Source organism: Aquarana catesbeiana, linkage group LG06 (assembly GCF_042186555.1).
Source record: "Aquarana catesbeiana isolate 2022-GZ linkage group LG06, ASM4218655v1, whole genome shotgun sequence".
Taxonomy (NCBI): Eukaryota; Metazoa; Chordata; class Amphibia; order Anura; family Ranidae; genus Aquarana; species Aquarana catesbeiana.
Genome location: NC_133329.1, coordinates 415,887,832 through 415,903,715, shown reverse-complemented (window position 1 = coordinate 415,903,715; position 15,884 = coordinate 415,887,832). Strand labels below are relative to the sequence as shown.

Here is a 15,884-nt window from a genome sequence, read left to right as displayed (position 1 = left end):
AACTATGATGATAAATTGGGGGGTCAGTGGAGAACTATGATGATACATTGGGGGGTCAGTGGAGAACTATGATGATACATTGGGGGGTCAGTGGAGAACTATGATGATACATTGGAGATCAGTGGAGAACTATGATGATATATTGGGGGGTCAGTAGAGAACTATGATGATAAATTGGGGGGTCAGTGGAGAACTATGAGGATACATTGGGGGTCAGTGGAGAACTATGATGATACATTGGGGGTCAGTGGAGAACTATAATGATATATTGGGGGTCAGTGGAGAACTATGATGAAACATTGGGGGTCAGTGGAGAACTATGATGATACATTGGGGGGTCAGTGGAGAACTATGATGATACATTGGGGGTCAGTGGAGAACTATGATGATACATTGGGGGTCAGTGGAGAACTATGATGATACATTGGGGGTCAGTGGAGAACTATGATGATACATTGGGGGTCAGTGGAGAACTGTGATGATACATTGGGGGTCAGTGGAGAACTATGGTGATACATTGGGGATCAGTGGAGAACTATGATGATACATTGGGGGGGTCAGTGGAGAACTATGATGATACATTGGGGGGTCAGTGGAGAACTATGATGATACATTGGGGGTCAGTGGAGAACTATAATGATATATTGGGGGTCAGTGGAGAACTATGATGAAACATTGGGGGTCAGTGGAGAACTATGATGATACATTGGGGGTCAGTGGAGAACTATGATGATACATTGGGGGTCAGTGGAGAACTGTGATGATACATTGGGGGTCAGTGGAGAACTATGATGATACATTGGGGGTCAGTGGGGAACTATGATGATAAATTGGGGGGTCAGTGGAGAACTGTGATGATACATTGGGGGGTCAGTGGAGAACTGTGATGATAAATTGGGGGGTCAGTGGAGAACTGTGATGATACATTAAGGGTCAGCGGAGAACTCTGATGATACATTGGGGGGTCAGTGGAGAACTATGATGATACATTGGGGTGTCAGTGGAGAACTATGATGATACATTGGGGGGTCAGTGGAGAACTATGATGATACATTGGGGGGTCAGTGGAGAACTGTGATGATACATTGGGGGGTCAGTGGAGAATTCTGATGATACATTGGGGGGTCAGTGGAGAACTCTGATGATACATTGGGGGGTCAGTGGAGAACTATGATGATATATTGGGGGTCAGTGGAGAACTATGATGATACATTGGGGGGTCAGTGGAGAACTGTGATGATACATTGGGGGGTCAGTGGAGAACTATGATGATACATTGGGGGGTCAGTGGAGAACTATGATGATACATTGGGGGGTCAGTGGAGAACTGTGATGATACATTGGGGGGTCAGTGGAGAACTATGATGATACATTGGGGGGTCAGTGGAGAACTATGATGATACATTGGGGGTCAGTGGAGAACTATGATGATATATTGGGGGTCAGTGGAGAACTATGATGATATATTGGGGGTCAGTGGAGAACTATGATGATACATTGGGAGTCAGTGGAGAACTATGATGATACATTGGGGGGTCAGTGGAGAACTATGATGATACATTGGGGGTCAGTGGAGAACTATGATGACATATTGGGGGTCAGTGGAGAACTATGATGACATATTGGGGGTCAGTGGAGAACTATGATGATACATTGGGAGTCAGTGGAGAACTATGATGATACATTGGGAGTCAGTGGAGAACTATGATGATACATTGGGGGTCAGTGGAGAACTATGATGATACATTGAGGGGTCAGTGGAGAACTATGATGATACATTGAGGGGGGGGGGGGGGGTGGTCAGTGGAGAAGTGTTTAATAATGGGATGGTAGAACAGCCTGCTTATCTCCTGTCATTGGGGGACTTTTAACTGGTTATGTTCTTCTCCGATTATTTTTCCTTCACACAGATCAGAGAAGAGTTCTGGGAAGAAGGGATCATATCATAGAATTCACCATGCCTGTAAAAGTTCAGGATATTGGAAGTAAAGATCTTGCCAGGATCCGGCCGTTGTCCCAAAATGAAGAGAGACTGAAGATGCAGCAGTTGACTATCAGAATTTCCCCAAGTGATGACATGAAGACGGAGATCCCAGTAGATACCAGACACATGGATATTTTGAGGAAATTAAAGCACAGGCAGATCTCTGACATTGAGAAGAAGTACAATGTGAAGATGGAAGAACGTAGGAAAACTGGCAGCTCACTTGTCACCTTCAGAACTATGAATGCCTCCCTTGATCTTTCACCTCACGCTTCGCACAGCTTCATCACTCTTCTGCAGAAAACTTTCTTTAATATTGAAAGAAAAGAAATCCGTGTGGAGCCAAAATTCAAGGAGGAAAGAGTTGGTACTCTACAGAAACAGCTGATGATGTCAGGAATAAACATTGTGATGCAATATTCCAAAGGCACTGTGCTCCTCATCGGCCATCCAGTCCATGTCGCTTTTGCTGTTGAGAAACTCAATGGCAGCCAGAATCCAGGAAGAGGTCAGACAAGAGCTACCTCAGGCGATCCGTTGGACACCAGCAGTTCCTCAGCTGCTGCACAGAAAGAAGATGAGCCAGACTTGTGTCCTATCTGTCTGTCTGAGATAGAAGATAAGGTGATATTAGAGAAGTGTAAGCATGCATACTGTAAGGACTGTCTTAAGCAAGCCATGGCCCATAAACCTGTGTGTCCAATATGTGGAGTCTCCTATGGGACAGTCAGAGGAAACCAGCCTGATGGAACTATGAGTGAGACAAGACACAGAAACTCCTTACCGGGATATCCTGGATGTGGAACCATTGAGATCTACTATAACATCCCAGGGGGCATCCAGAAGGTGAGTGCAGACCTCAGAATTAATGGCAGATATAATTCTCCTGAGATGTCCTGGCAGGGTTGGATTCTCCTGAGATGTCCTCAGCAGTGACAGGGTTGGATCCTCTTGAGATGTCCTCAGCAGTGACAGGGTTGGATTTTCCTGATATGTCCTCAGCAGTGACACCCCCCAGCAGTAAGTACTCACCTTCCCTTCACTCTCCAGCTGCATGAGCCGAAAAAATTTACAAGCATGGATAAGCATGTGACCCACTCCCCCCATGTGACAGCTCTGGTGCATTGTAATTGGCCCAGCACTCCCACATAGGGGTTGGGAGTGAGTCCTCAGCCCTGTGTAAGCTCAGATAAGTTGGAGCTTACACATCTGTGCTCTCTCTCAGCAGCTGAACATAACAGTGGGAGATGGAAGGAAAGGCAAGTGCTGTATATGGGGGGCAGTAGAGTGACCTGTACTTAAACCTGTATGGGAAATAAAATGATTACTTTAAAAGGGGAACAAAACCACCAATGTAACTGTGTGCCAAATGAAAGCTTAAGTTAGAAATGTTCAATAAATAGTATTCAGTCCTCAATCAAACTATAATGTTTTGAGCAAATTTTTCATTTTAATTCTGCCTGTTGGCACACATATGGGTTTTGCTGCTCCCCACTAAGCTGCAAAGGCAGCAGATGAGGGGGTACACATGGGGCCATGCCAGGAATGAAACCAGGGCCCTGCCATGTTCAGCAGCAGTGCCACCTGAAACTGACCTATTCAATTGAGTGGGGCTATAACCGCCCTGCAACCTTGTGCAACACATGCAGTTGTAGCAAACGTTTTAGCAATGTGACAGGCACCCCGATTAGATGCTTCTGCCAAAAACAGTGCCTCCTGCCCTCCAAATCGTTCCAGCAGGCCAAGTGCTAACACCAGCCCTTCTTACCCCAAGCATCATACACAGACAAGATGTGGGGATAGAACCAAAGAAATGTTTCTGTCAGGGCTGGGCTCAGCCCTTCCTTCTCTGAGCTGGCCGCTCAGCTGTCGGCTAATTGCCAGCTCCCATGTCTACACAGTTACTCAGCTGTTGATGATATCCTGCTCGTCAGTCCTGCCTACGTAAGCTGTCCAGTCCAGAGGATCTCTGCCTTCGCCTTGGTCACAACTCTAGAGACGATCTCCTGCATTCCTGTTTAAAGATTTGCTTTGCTGACATCCCTTCTGGCTCCAGATCCTGCTTGCTGTTTCACTACGTTGATCCCTGACTTCTGGCTTGGCTGACTATCAGTTCCGGTTACTGAACTTTGGCTATGTTTTGATTACGTTTGTTCTTTTTACTTTTATTAGTAAACAAGTGTGATTTAACTGTACTTCTGTCTTGCCCTGATTTCATGGTTTCTGACAGTAGGCGAAGGCCATGAATTCAGAAGATGCAGTCAATTCACTTGTTGGTAATATTTTTTCCAGATTGGATGAACTGGATCACTGCATGGATCAGTTCGCCATGGCGTTACAAACGCTCCTGAGTCGCACGGCTCACCTGGAATCTTCCACTATGGCCGCCCCAGTACAACCTATGTTGCAGGCTGTCCCTGCTGCTGCTCCAGTCTCTGTGCAGGCACCAGCCTCGAGTATTACCTCTATAAGAGGTATGTCTGGTTCCGCCCCACTTCCCCAGCGATTTGGGGGCGATACAGTCCAATGCAGAGGGTTTCTCAACCAGGTTGAGATATACTTTAAGATGCTGCCCCAGGCTTTTCCTACGGACAGAAGCAAAGTAGGTTTCGTGATTTCTTTGCTTTCTGAGAGAGCCTTGGCCTGGGCAAACCCTCTATGGGAGGCGCAAAAGCCTGTTGTCTTGAGTTACCCTGAGTTTGTGGCTTCTTTTAAAGGGGTATTTGACGTTCCTGCACGCTCCGCTTCTGCTGCCAAGTGCCTCATGTCCATCAAACAGAGTACGAGAACTGTTGCCGATTATGCCATTGAATTCCGTACTCTGGCAGCAGAGGTTGCGTGGAACAATGAGGCCCTCATGGCTTCTTTTGCTCATGGTCTCTCAGATACCATCAAGGATGAGATAGCAGCCCGAGATATACCCACTGAGCTGGAGAGCTTGATTTCGTTTGCCATCGTCATTGACTCCAGACTCAGAGAAAGACTCTCTTTTAGGGAGCGCTTGCAGAAGCCTTCTGTACGTTTGTCTCCGAGCTTTGCAGTCCCACCTGTGCCTCCCTCACCTCCCATGCCTTCTGGTACCGAGTCGGTCTGAGAAGATGAACCCATGTACTTGGGCTTCATGCATCTCTCTGCAGATGAGAGAACCCTGGCAGAGATTGTGCCTTTATTGTGGTCAGGCAGGTCGCTTTTTGAAGTCTTGTCCTAGTCTTGGCTCCGTGATGAGGTTCCCTCCTGGTCACCACAATGCAGTGAGACATGCTTCCAGAACGTAGCCAAGGTCCTGTGCACCTCCTCACTCTCTTCCCTGCCGGAGGAGTACCGCGATTTTAGCAATGTCTTTGACAAAGGTCAAGCCCGGTACTTTGCCTCCACACTGGCCGTATGATTGCGCAATTGACCTTCAACCTGGTGCCATACCCCCTCGTGGCCGGGTTTACCCTTTGTCGGTCTTGGCGGATAAGGCCATGGAGGAGTATGTTGCAGACGCACTTTCTCAAGGTTTCATCCGCAAATCCTCGACTCCTGCTGGTGCTGGTTTCTTCTTTGTGAAGAAGAAGAGTGATGAACTGAGACCTTGTATTGATTATAGGAGTCTCAATCGTTTCACGATTAAGAATGCCTATCTAATTCCGTTGATTAAGGCGTTATTTGACCGCCTCAAGGGAGCAACGGTTTTTACGAAGCTTGATTTGAGAGCGGCATACAATCTGGTGAGGATTAAGGAGGGCGACGAGTGGAAAACTGCATTTAATACCAGAACAGGCCATTATGCCTTTTGGCCTTTGTAACGCCCCGGCAGTTTTCCAGGAATTTATTAACGATGTCCTCCAAGATTTGTTGCAGTTATGTGTGGTGGTTTATCTCGATGATATCCTCATATTTTCCAAGTCCCTGGAGAGCCACCACACAGATGTCTGTCGTGTGCTTCAGAAACTAAGAGAGAACAATCTCTATTGTAAACTGGAGAAGTGTGAGTCCCATGTCATTTCCACTGCTGGTTTTGCGATGGACCCAGAGAAACTTTCGACAGTCCTACAGTGGCCCTGTCCCGTGGGTTTACGTCCTCTGCAGTGTTTCCTGGGCTTTGCCAACTATTATCGGAAGTTTATTCGTAACTTCTCGTCTCTGGTCAAGCTCCTGACTGTTATGACCAGAAAGGACAGGAACCCACAGAGTTGGTTTCCAGAGTCCATTAAGGGCTTTGAGAGTCTCAAGGCTGCCTTTGTTTCTGCTCCTGTGTTGGCACATCCTGATCCTACGTTACCTTTTATCCTTGACGTTGATGCTTCTGAGACTGGTGTTTGGCGCCCTTCTGTCTCAACGTCCTACCTCTGAGAGCGCTATGCATCCTTGTGGCTACTTTTCCAAGAAATTGTCACCTGAGGAGTGCAATTACGAGATTGGGGACAGAGAGCTGTTGCCGATCATTTTAGCTCTGAAAGAATGGAAACATCTCTTCGAAGGTACCACTGTGTCAGTTCTCATTCCAACTGACCATAAGAATCTCACATTCTTGTCTGAGGCTAAACGCCTCTCTCCCAGAAGGGCGTGACGGGCTCTTTTTTTCTCAAGTTTCAATTACATTGTCTCATTCTTACCCGGTATTAAGAATGTAAGGACTGACGCCTTGTCACAACAATTTTTCTCCACTTCCAAGTTGGAGTCGGTTCTGGTTCCTGGGATTCCTCCTGATCGTATTTTGGCTACGGTTCGCACCAGTCTCACTTCTCCTTTGGGTGACAAAATTCTTGCTGCTCAGGTCCATGCTCCTCCTGAGAAACCTTGTGACTGCTGCTTTGTCCCAGAGATTCTCCATACTGCCGTGCTCCAGACTTACCATTCTCCCAAGGCAGCTGGCCACCCTGGGAAGAATCAACTCTTTTGGCCATTTCCCAAGAATTCTGGTGCCCTAGTCTACGTGCTGATGTAACTGCCTTCATAGCTGCCTGTTCCATGTGTGCTCAGAGTAAGACTCCACGACACATTCCAGTGGGCCTCCTACAACCCATACCCAATGGAGAGAGGCCCTGGACCCATCTGTCTATGAATTTCCTTGTGGAGTTACCCAACTCCCAGGGCAACACAGTTATCCTTATGGTGGTTGACCGGTTCTCAAACATGTGTCATTGTATTCCACATAATAATATCAACACTACATCTATCATGGTCTCCATGTGTGTCATATCTTAACAGTGGCAATGTTGTTTTTTCCCGACATGTTTCACCCAGCTGTACAAGCTGTGAAAATACAATAAAAATAATTATTAATACCTATGACAATAGCCAGATCAAGCTTACCCAACCATTCACGTGACCTCTTCAAACCTGCTGCTATTCATGGGACCTGCGGCCACTAGACAACTCTCACCTGATACCACCTGGGTTTCATAATACTTATTATAACATTTTTTTGACTAGTTGGTCAATTGGTCTTTTGGTTTGAAGAGGTCCCATGAATGGTTGGGTAAGCTTGATCTGGCTATTATATAGGTACTAATAATCATTTTTATTGTATTTACACTGTTTAGGGCTCATGCACACAGGACGTTTTTACAGCTGCTGTTAGGGGAGTCTGACTTTTTTTTAACTGCTTCTAAACGCCCCTCCATGTTAGCCTAGCGAGCGCCCCCACCCCAAAGCACCCTGTCCCCATGTTGATACGGACAAGGGCCTCTTACCGACAACCCTGGCCAGTGGTTGATATGGACAATGGACTCTTCCTGACAACCCTGGCATGGGGATAGGGTGCTTTGGGGTGGGGGGTGGGGTGCAGGCCCCCCCCTGCTCCAAAGCACCCACCCCCCCATGTCGAGGGCCTATGGCCTGGTATGGTCCAGGAGGGGGGGGCTCGCTCCTCCCCCCCCTTTCCTGACCTGCCGGGCTGCATGCATGGATAAGGGTCTGGTATGGACTTTGGGGGGACCCCGCTCCGTTTTTTTGCCCTTTTTGCGTGGGGTTCCGCTTCAAGATTCTCAGCGCACAAGTCGTACTGTAATGCCCCGTACACACTCGGTCGGATTTTCCGATGGAAAATGTCCGATCGGAGCGTGTTGTCGGAAATTCCGACCGTGTGTAGGCTCCATCGGACATTTTCCATCGGATTTTCCGACACACAAAGTTTGAGAGCAGGATATAAAATTTTCCGTGCCACGCATGCTCAGAATAAATAAAGAGATGAAAGCTATTGGCCACTGCCCCGTTTATAGTCCCGACGTACGTGTTTTACGTCACCGCGTTCAGAATGATTGGATTTTCCGACAACTTTGTGTGACCGTGTGTATGCAAGACAAGTTTGAGCCAACATCCGTCTGAAAAAATCCTAGGATTTTGTTGTCGGAATGTCCGAACAAAGTCCGACCGTGTGTACGGGGCATAAGTCGAATCATCATGATCCGACTTGTGGTGCAACTTCTATTCAAATCAATGGGCTCTCAAAGGGAACCATTAATTTTGAATAGAGGCAAAGAAACACAGCTAAAAGCTAGCGTGGCAAAACGTTCAATGCAAGAAGCTACTAAATGTTTTTACAGCTGCTTTTTCCTGGCGTTGGTATTGGCTTTGCAGCTGTTTTTTTCTAACTCCCCGTGTGCGTGAGCCCTTATTATTAACTATTGGTCTGTATATTCTGTACACAGCTTGAACTCTTTTAGCAGCAAATCCCTGAAGAAGTCCATCCAGGCGAAGCACGTCGGGAACAACATTGCCTCTGTTATGAAAATATGACACACAAAGTGACCATGATAGATGTATGTGTGTCGATTTTATTATGTTGGTTTTAATATATGTTTTATACTAATAAAATTGTGATATTTTATTTATTTAACCGAGAGTTATGATACTATTTCTATTTGCACCTAAAAAATCCCCTAGTATCAAAATTTCGTTTTATATGTCTACCAGAAAATGGACCAATCTGATGGTAATGTGTTTGGTCAGCCTTTACCTTGGAGGTTCAAGCTTCCTATTTATATCAGTGAGTGCGGTGCGTTATCCGTGTGTGCGGAGATGAGGGTCTTCTGTGTCCCCCCCGGGGGAGAAGGGACTTCACATTGTGAATGTTATCGATATCTATTCATTGTTATATTGTTCATAGGAAGGTGGGGTGACAGTAATCTCGGCATCTTCCATGGGTGTCAGGACCTGGACATGGAGATACAGCGTATTATATTATTCCTACAGTCTGAACGCCCCTCAGATGCCCCTCAGACGCCCCCCAGACTCCCCTCAGACACCCCTCAGATGCCCCTCAGACGGCCCCCAGACTCCCCTCAGACGCCCCCCAGACTCCCCTCAGATGGCCTCAGACGCCCCTCAGATGCCCCCCAGACTCCCCTCAGACACCCCTCAGATGCCCCTCAGACGCCCCCCAGACTCCCCTCAGACGCCCCCCAGACTCCCCTCAGATGGCCTCAGATGCCCCTCAGACGCCACTCAGATGCCCCCCAGACTCCCCTCAGAGGGCCTCAGATGCCACTCAGACGCCCCACAGACGCCCCACAGACGCCCCACAGATGCCCCTCAGACGCCCCCCAGACTCCCCTCAGACGGCCTCAGATCCCCATCAGACGCCCCTCAGATGCCCCTCAGACTCCCCTCAGATGGCCTCAAATGCCCCTCAGATGCCCCTTAGACACCCAGCGCTCAAAGCCAAATGGACACTTTCCACTCTTTTCTGATAATTAGAAAGTAAAATCTGTGTATGGCAATGGTGAACATTCTGCAGGAAATCTCAGAATATTTTATATTCATTTTGTTACAATGTAATCTTTATCATCAGATGTAATTATTCAGAGTCCTCCTCTCTGGCTGTACGGCCTTTTGTACCACCAACATCCGGAATATCTCCGGTTCTCATCCCCTCCTGGGATATTATTGTTTGGATTGTACACAGGCTGATGTCTGAATACAGGAGGTGTGCAGCACCCCCTCCTCCCTTCTCATGACTCCCATTATCTCATTATCCAGGAGAACCATCCTCGTCCTGGAAGATCTTTCTCAGGTACCAGACGTCGGGCCTATTTACCGGATAACAAGGAGGGGAGAGACATCCTCCGTCTGCTGGAGAGAGCCTTCGATCAGAGACTGATCTTCACTGTGGGAGATTCTCGCACAACCGGCGCCACCGACACCGTCACCTGGAATGATGTCCACCATAAAACCAATACCCACGGGGGACCACAGAGGTAAGAATAATATATACCATATACATAGGAGGGTGTATGTGTTTTATGTATAGAGGGGGGTGTATGCGTGTTAAATATGGGGGGGGGGAGATGTATGTGCAGGGCTGGTGCAAGGATTTTTGATACCCTAGGCGAAACCTAATTTTGCCGCCCCCTTGGCTCTACTCCTGACTCCGCCCCCTTTTCCCTGCCCATGTAAACCCCACCTTTTTAATGAAGCGCCCATCAAATGCAGCCCACAAGCGCCCATCAAATTCAGCCTCACCAGCACCCATCAAATGCAGCCTCACCAGCGCCCATCAATGCAGCCTACCAGCGCCCATCAAATGCAGCCTTACCAGCACCCATCAATGCAGCCTACCAGCGCCCATCAAATGCAGCCTCACCAGTGCCCATCAAATGCAGCCTACCAGTGCCCATCAAATGCAGCCTCACCAGCACCCATCAAATGCAGCCTACCAGTGCCCATCAAATGCAGCCTCACCAGTGCCCATCAAATGCAGCCTCACCAGTGCCCATCAAATGCAGCCTACCAGTGCCCATCAAATGCAGCCTCACCAGTGTCCATCAAATGCAGCCTCACCAGTGCCCATCAAATTCAGCCTCACCAGCACCCATCATATGCAGCCTCACCAGCACCCATCAAATGCAGCCTACCAGTGCCCATCAAATGCAGCCTCACCAGCGCCCATCAATGCAGCCTCACCAGTGCCCATCAATGAATGTTTGCTTGCTTGCAGACACAGTCCTTTGCCACCACTGCACCTCTGACACTATGTGCGAACAGAGTGGAGGCTGCCTGCTGATGCTGAGACTTAGTTGCTTGCTGCAGAGAGAAGAGAGTAGGAAAACCAGTGGCCGGGCACCCTAGGCAGCAGGGCGCCCTAGGCGGCTGCCTAGTTTGCCTAGTGGTAGCATCAGCCCTGTGTATGTGTGTTATATACATAGGCGGGTGTATGTGTGTTAAATACGGGGGGGGGGGGGGGTGCAGGGCTGGACTGGGACAAAAATTTGGCCCTGGACGTCATCATGACCGGCCCACTTTAATTCTGAGTGTCCCCAACAGCGTCCCCCTTACAACAGAGAGTCCCAATCAGCAGCTCCCTTCACATCAGTGTGTCCCCATCAGAGAGTCCCCACCAGCAGCCCCCTTCACATCAGAGTCCCCATCAGCAGCCCCCTTCACTTCAGAGTCCCCATCAGCAGCCCCCTTCACATCAGAGTCCCCACCAGCAGCCCCCTTCACATCAGAGTCCCCACCAGCAGCCCCCTTCACATCAGAGTCCCCATCAGCAGCCCCCTTCACTTCAGAGTCCCCATCAGCAGCCCCCTTCACTTCAGAGTCCCCATCAGCAGCCCCCTTCACATCAGAGTCCCCACCAGCAGCCCCCTTCACATCAGAGTCCCCATCAGCAGCCCCCTTCACTTCAGAGTCCCCATCAGCAGCCCCCTTCACATCAGAGTCCCCACCAGCAGCCCCCTTCACATCAGAGTCCCCATCAGCAGCCCCCTTCACATCAGAGAGTCCCCATGAGCGGCCCCTTTACATCAGAGTCCCCACCAGCCCCCTTCACATCAGAGTCCCCACCAGCAGCCCCTTCACACAAGAGCCCCACCAGCAGCCCCCTTCACACCAAAGTCCCTACCAGCAGCCACCTTCACACCAGAGTCCCCATCAGCACCCCCCTTCACATCAGTGTGTCCCCATCAGAACCCCCCTTACATCAAAGAGCCCCACCAGCAGCCCCCTTCACATCAGAGTGTCTTCCCTCTCCTCCCCCTCCCACATGTACTCACAGTTTTGTAGGCAGCTTCTCATTCCTCTCTCCAGTCATGTGATAACAAGTGATAAGGGGAGAGAGCAAGGAAAGTCTGCCGGCTGTCTATCTCCCCCTGCAGGCTGGAGGGAGCAGAAAGCCTAATGCTCTCTCCAGCAAGTGATGGAAGTGATCACTCACTGTCAGAGAGGAGCGGCTCCAGGACTGCACCTGACTGGCCCACTGAGCCATCAGCCCACCGGGAAACTCCCAGGAGTGCCGATGGCCAGTACATGCCTGGGGGGGTGTGATGTATGTGTTATATACAGAGGGGGGTGTATGTGTGTTTTATATATAGAGGGGGTGTGTAAGAGGGGCTTCATAGTTGGCTGTATTTGGCACCAAGAGCCCCGGTTGTTACCCCCACTACTGTCCCTGCTGCTGAGGCCGAACCCTCCCCCACCATATTCCCGGCCATAGACCTTCATATCCCCCGGAATGTCTAGAAGAAAAATTGTTGCACTTTACAGATGGTACTCAGGAAATGGCATTACAGTCACGTCACATCGAGGTATTGGAGTCACTTGACATTACACAGCCAATCACATTTAGTGGACGGTCTGCAGTAGTCACAAGTGAAAGCATGTGCAGCACCTCATCAGCCATCTCCCTTACAGTACTCACAGGACTGGGCTCTCTGTGGTCACCTCCTCTATAGGTTCACCTCTCCCGGGACCCTCCAGGGAAGCAGCCTCACTCAGCAAACTCTTGGCCTGGCCTTGAAGGCCTTTTACAATGAGCCCTACCCCCCCCCCCCATCCCCCACCATGAGTGACAGATTGTCTACAGCCAGCTGCTCTCAGGTGCGGGTCTACTCCTCTCAGGCCTCCCGCCCTATCCAGGACCTACATGTAATGATTACATCCACATAGGGGCCCCAAAAAGTGTCCCCTCCCTAACTGACATATATGAGTGCCAACTCATCCCTGATATCAATGCAGAGGGGCGCTACCTAAGAGGGGCCTAACACCTGATGACACAGTCTGCTCTAACTGCTATTCTGAAACAGAGCCACCTAGTGGTAAGGTAGCTGACTGCACCTGTCTACAGGGGGTATATGTGTTGTATACAGGGTGGGGGGTATACATGTTATATACAGGGAGTGTGTGTATGTATATGTGTGTTATATATGGGGGAGGGGGGTGTATGTATAGAGAGAGGGGGGAGGGTGTATGTATATACAGAGGGGGGTGTATGTGTTTGTTATATATGGGGGAGGGGGGTGTATGTGTTATATATGGGGGAGGGGGGTGTATGTATATACAGAGGGGGGTGTATGTATATAGAGAGAGGGGGGTGTATGTATATACAGAGGGTGGGTGTATGTGTGTTATATATGGGGGAGGGGGTATATGTATATACAGAGGGGGGAGGGTATATATATATATATATATATATATACACACAGAGAAGGTAATTGATGAGTATTGATTATTTTCCTCCGGTAGTTTCGGTTACCCGGATCCGGATTATCTGACCCGTGTGCGGGATGAGCTGAGAGCGAAGGGAATCGAGTGAATATTCTGGAATCGGCTCTCCCCTCCCCCTCTCCGATGAATGGAGATTGGTGGGCGGAGTCAGATGTGCGCTGAGATGATCGCGTCTTCCAATCACTTCCTGTTCTGTATTTGGACACATTATATCATCCTTATCATTTATAATGATATGTGGGGGAGGGGGGGACAGATCTCTCTCTGGTAATCTTCTCCTATAAATGACGGCGATCGTTCTGATAGAGATATTAGAAGTTTAATAAATCTGCCGTCTAGGAGCGTCTGCTGAGAAGAATTAACAGTAAAATATTTTCTGCATTTTTTTTTATGTATCCGGTAGATTTTACCCCTCTTCATGACCAGGCCATTTTTTTTGCTTCTCAGCACTGCGATACTTTAACAGACAATTGCGCGGTCATGTGACATTGTACCCAAATGAGTTTTGTATCATTTTTTTTTCCGCACAAATAGAGCTTTTTTTTTTTTTTGGTGGTGTTTAATCACCTTTGTGTTTTTTACTACATAAACAAATAAAGATTAAACATTTTGAACAAAAAAACATTTTGTATTTTCCGCTATAAAAAATATCTAATAAAAAACTTAAAAAAATCGAATTTCTTCATAAGTTTTGGCCAAAATGTATTTTGCTACATATCTTTGTTAAAAAAAAAATCCCAATAAGTGTTTATTGATTGGTTTGTGTGAAGAGTCTACAATCTATGGTATTTATACTGAAATATTTATTTTATGATTTTTTTTTTATACTAGTAATGGTGGGGATCAGTGACTTGTAGTGGGGCTGTGATAGTGCGGTGGACAATCTGGCACTAACACTGGGTGGGAACTGACGGACAGTGACATCATCAGTGACACTAATACAGTGATCAGTGGCAGATTGATGTTTATGTTTTTTGAGGGGGGGCAATCAACCACCCCCCACCCAGTCGGCCGGTGCCACCTCCCTGCTCGAGTCGGGTCACCCCCCTCCCCCCCGGGGGTCTCACGGTCAGTTAACCAGCACTTACCCTATCTAGGTTCCGGGCGGGCAGCGCTGCGATGGACGACAGGCGGGCATCTCCTCCTCTGCACCACGACCCGCTTCCTGATTGGCCGGGAGGAGGATCAGTGTGAGAATAGTGAATGTTCATTCGCCATTATCACACAACTGGGCGGGTCATCACATCACATCACAGAGCTCATCCACTCATGGAGCCGCTAAGAGCCTGAGCCGGCTGCTCCCGCCCCCTCCACAGCCCAGTGTGGGGGAGGGGGGGGGCAGAGCAGAGAGCGGTGACTGGCAATCACCGGCTCTCTGCTTAGGGAGCTGTGAGAACCGAGTGATCAGCGATGTTTGATCGCTCAGTTTTCAGTGTTAGAGGTGCTTCTCTTTTGATTTGAGTTTTTTGGCCTCGCTGTAATCAGTGGTGCAGCAATTGATTATTTTTGTCTGGTCAGGGTTTCCCGAGCTATGGGTTTGATTTCTCTCACCTGCTTCTGGAAGAAGCTTCCAGAATAAAGGGCAGGGGGACAAATAGCCAGCATGAATATTTATCATGTTCCAGCCAATCCCTGGAAGGAGGTGTCCAGAAGGTGGCTGGGAGAGGTGATAAATGTTTGGGAGGCCTGAGTGTTCTTTCCTCCTTAGAGAGGTTCCAGTTCTCCGGGGGCTGTTGCCCCTGTGGGATGGCTAATGGGTAGACATGTGCACTGCTGAAAAATTTGTTCACTTTCGTTTCATTCGTGTGTTTTTTTTTTGTTTTTCGGGTTAATCACTATGATTGCAATTCGAAAATTCGTAAATTTGTAATTTCGTAATTACATAAAATCGAAAATTTTTAAATTCCTAAATTCGAAAATCCGAAAATAAGAAAGAAGATCCGAAAATTAAAAAAAAAAAAAAAAAATTCAAAAGAACGAAAGTCCGAAAATTCGAAATAATAACTAACTAATAATACCGAACTGTCAAATTCTAGGTATTGGAATTTCCTTTCAAATTCGGCTGTTAGTGAAAGTAACGAATTTATCCAAAGCTACGAATTATCTGAAATAAGGAATGTCGCATCTAAACAAATGAAACAGAATGAATTAATAATAATAAAAAGTTTTTATTATTATATATTATTATTAATTTGTTACGTTCCATTCTTTTAGATGCGGCATTCCTTATTTCGGATAATTCGTAGCTTCGGATAAATTCGTATTCGTTACGTTCACTAACAACCAAATTTGAAAGGAAATTCCAATACCTATAATTTATTAGTTAGTTATTATTTCAGATTTTTGGGTTTTCGTATCCCGAATATTCAAAATTTACGAATATTCGGAAAAAAACGTTAAACAGGTTGCTACCGAATTAATGAATTTGTTCAAATTCGTTAAAAAAAACTAATCCGGAACAAAACGG

At 47.7% G+C, this 15,884-nt stretch overlaps 1 protein-coding gene across 1 annotated transcript in view; it reads left to right on the top strand.

The window, feature by feature from the left end:
- The window catches only part of LOC141147324 (E3 ubiquitin-protein ligase DTX3L-like), a 29,641-nt gene extending 14,148 nt beyond the window's left edge, over positions 1-15,493 (top strand). Inside the window, exons 2-4 of the mRNA XM_073634546.1 lie at positions 1,911-2,830; positions 9,953-10,170; positions 13,436-15,493. Coding sequence (XP_073490647.1) covers positions 1,911-2,830; positions 9,953-10,170; positions 13,436-13,505 — 1,208 coding nt within the window. The 3' untranslated portion in view covers positions 13,506-15,493. The remainder of the gene's footprint in view (positions 1-1,910; positions 2,831-9,952; positions 10,171-13,435) is intronic.
- The last annotated feature ends 391 nt before the right edge of the window (positions 15,494-15,884 follow it).